This window comes from Fukomys damarensis, unplaced genomic scaffold (genome assembly GCF_012274545.1).
Source record: "Fukomys damarensis isolate Sample0158 unplaced genomic scaffold, DMR_v1.0_HiC HiC_scaffold_24, whole genome shotgun sequence".
Lineage (NCBI taxonomy): Eukaryota > Metazoa > Chordata > Mammalia > Rodentia > Bathyergidae > Fukomys > Fukomys damarensis.
Window position 1 is genome coordinate 66,028,404 of NW_022900936.1, and position 2,244 is coordinate 66,030,647.

Genomic DNA, 2,244 nt, shown 5'->3' on the forward strand with positions numbered 1-2,244 from the left:
AAAAAAAAAAAAAAAAAAAATGTTTAAGAGCTGTGAATGTAGCTCAGGGGAAAAGCCACTAGTTCAGTCTTGAATATCAAAATAAACAAATAGATAAAAATAAAATATTTTAAAAATCAACTTTACAGCTGTATCAAAAAATTAAATGATGTACAGACTCAGTCCCAAAGGAAGGAAATACTCACCATATTTTCAAAAGAGGAACCAAATTAGCTAATCCACTATGCACGTTTGGAAACCATTTTCACCCTTATGTGTTAAAGAGATGATAATTCTGATTTTTAAAAATAATAATAACCATTCAAGCCATCTGCGTACTCTTTGTAGTTAACAATGCACTATGTGGTTTATTTCTCTTTCATAATTAGCTATTTAAGACACAAAACATTTTTAAATGTTTTCAGCAATGATAACAACAACAATAATAATAACTGGAGTTAGCCAGCTCAGCATAAGACAGTTACAACACTGGGTTATGTCCACGGGTCAGCCTACTCCTACCTAATTTGGGCTCCTGCTTTACACCAGCCCCATGGACTCCCGTGAAGGGGACCCTGTCAATGGTATCTTGGTCTCTTGTCCCAATTCTCCCTCATAGATGAAAAAGGCATTTTTTTTTTCCAGTGAAAAAATATTTTGATGAAAAATAGGAAACATTCTGCCTGGGATCATTTTAATAAAGTGTGATTAATCCCAAATGCATCAATTTTATAGATGAACCCCCCTCACGTTTCTTTGAAAATCTATCAGAAAACAATCTTGATATTTTATTCCCTTGATCATCCTGTAGCCTTGTTCATCCTCAGTCCGTCCTCTCTGTTCTCTCTTCCTCCTCTTCTTCCTCTCTTTCCCCCTCCCTCTTTCTCTCCCTTCTTCCCTCCTTCCCTCCTGCTATCAACTCCAACATTGCAGCCACGGACCCCTCCTTACGTCCTGGAATCCTGGTTGTTGGTTCCCTTGCTCTGGCCCATTCTCCAAGTTTAAGGTCTTGCTAGTATTTGATATCTCCGTGTATCTTGGGTACCTGCCAAGAGGCAGCATAGTACAAGGGCTGCAGGCTTTGGTGTCAGAGCCTCCTGGGTACGAACTTTGGCTGGACTTGTTCTGCTAGTCGTGATTGAAAGCAGTGTGACCAAAACTTCTCCTCCTCTGAACTTAATCCCCTGACCTGTACAAGGGGAAGAAAATCCTGAGCCAGGCACAGTTTTAAGCTCTGGTGAGTCCTCGCTCACGTAATCCTCACCGACAATCACAGAGATAAGTGTAAACTACTTCTGTTGTGCTACTGAAGAGAAAATAGGCACCTGGGAAAGTGAAGTAACTAACAAAGGTCACCTAACTATCAGAGTACAGTCATTATTCGGAGGTGGAGCATCCTGGTGCCACCTGCAATGATGTTTGCCAAGGTTAGAGTCCCGCCCCCTGCTCAAAGTATATACTAAATAAATACTAAATACTAAATGAATAATACATAAATACTAAATGAATAAGTAAATAAAATCAATGCAGCAGTTTCCCAATTTGGAAGTCAGGAAATAGAATTACCACAAAATATAGGCTGCCACTTGCATCTGCCCCATATGTATTCAAAAGAAATGCAACTCTCGGGCCAGGGCTTTAGCTCAGTGATTCTGCCGCCTGCCTTGCAAGCACAAGGACCCAAGTTCAATCCCCCGTATTCGCCCCCCCCAAAGAAAAGAAATGCAATTCTCGATTATCATTTCTGCCCAAATTATAATTTTAAAAGCACAATAAATAAACCTGGGATGTATGCATCTTGCCGTGCCATTCTCTTCTCAGCTTTCTTGTGTAAGTGAGGCTGTGGGCTTCTGGAAGTCAGCCTAGAATGCTGGCCTACCCGTGAAGTTGCTATTTCAGAAAGGCTAATGGAGGAAAGTCTTCATAGGCCTGCAGATCTTTCACTTGATGTGGATCCAGAGGAATAAATTGGCTTTTACTCTTTCTCTCTTTTCAGGTTCAAGTAGGTAATAATCGTTACATTCACATTAAAGTAATTCAACGACTTCCTGGACAAAGTGAAAAGACTTTGGAACTTTCTGCTTACCAGACTGACAAAAGCAAGGAAGATGAGCTGACTTCCTTTTCATCTCGTACACCAGAAGGGGTCTGATTCTCTGCTCTGGCCATAGATTAATGATCCTTGTTAGCAAATATAACCCTCAATAAAGAAACATTCCTTTTCAACTAAATTTCAGTTTTTATTCATTTGTTATATTAAATAGA

The 2,244-nt window shown here is 39.8% G+C and overlaps 1 protein-coding gene across 1 annotated transcript in view; it reads left to right on the plus strand.

The window, feature by feature from the left end:
• LOC109118243 (cystatin-A) overlaps positions 1 to 2,184 on the plus strand; it is a 13,943-nt gene extending 11,759 nt beyond the window's left edge. Inside the window, exon 3 of the mRNA XM_019208350.2 lies at positions 1,976 to 2,184. Coding sequence (XP_019063895.1) covers positions 1,976 to 2,131 — 156 coding nt within the window. The 3' untranslated portion in view covers positions 2,132 to 2,184. The remainder of the gene's footprint in view (positions 1 to 1,975) is intronic.
• The last annotated feature ends 60 nt before the right edge of the window (positions 2,185 to 2,244 follow it).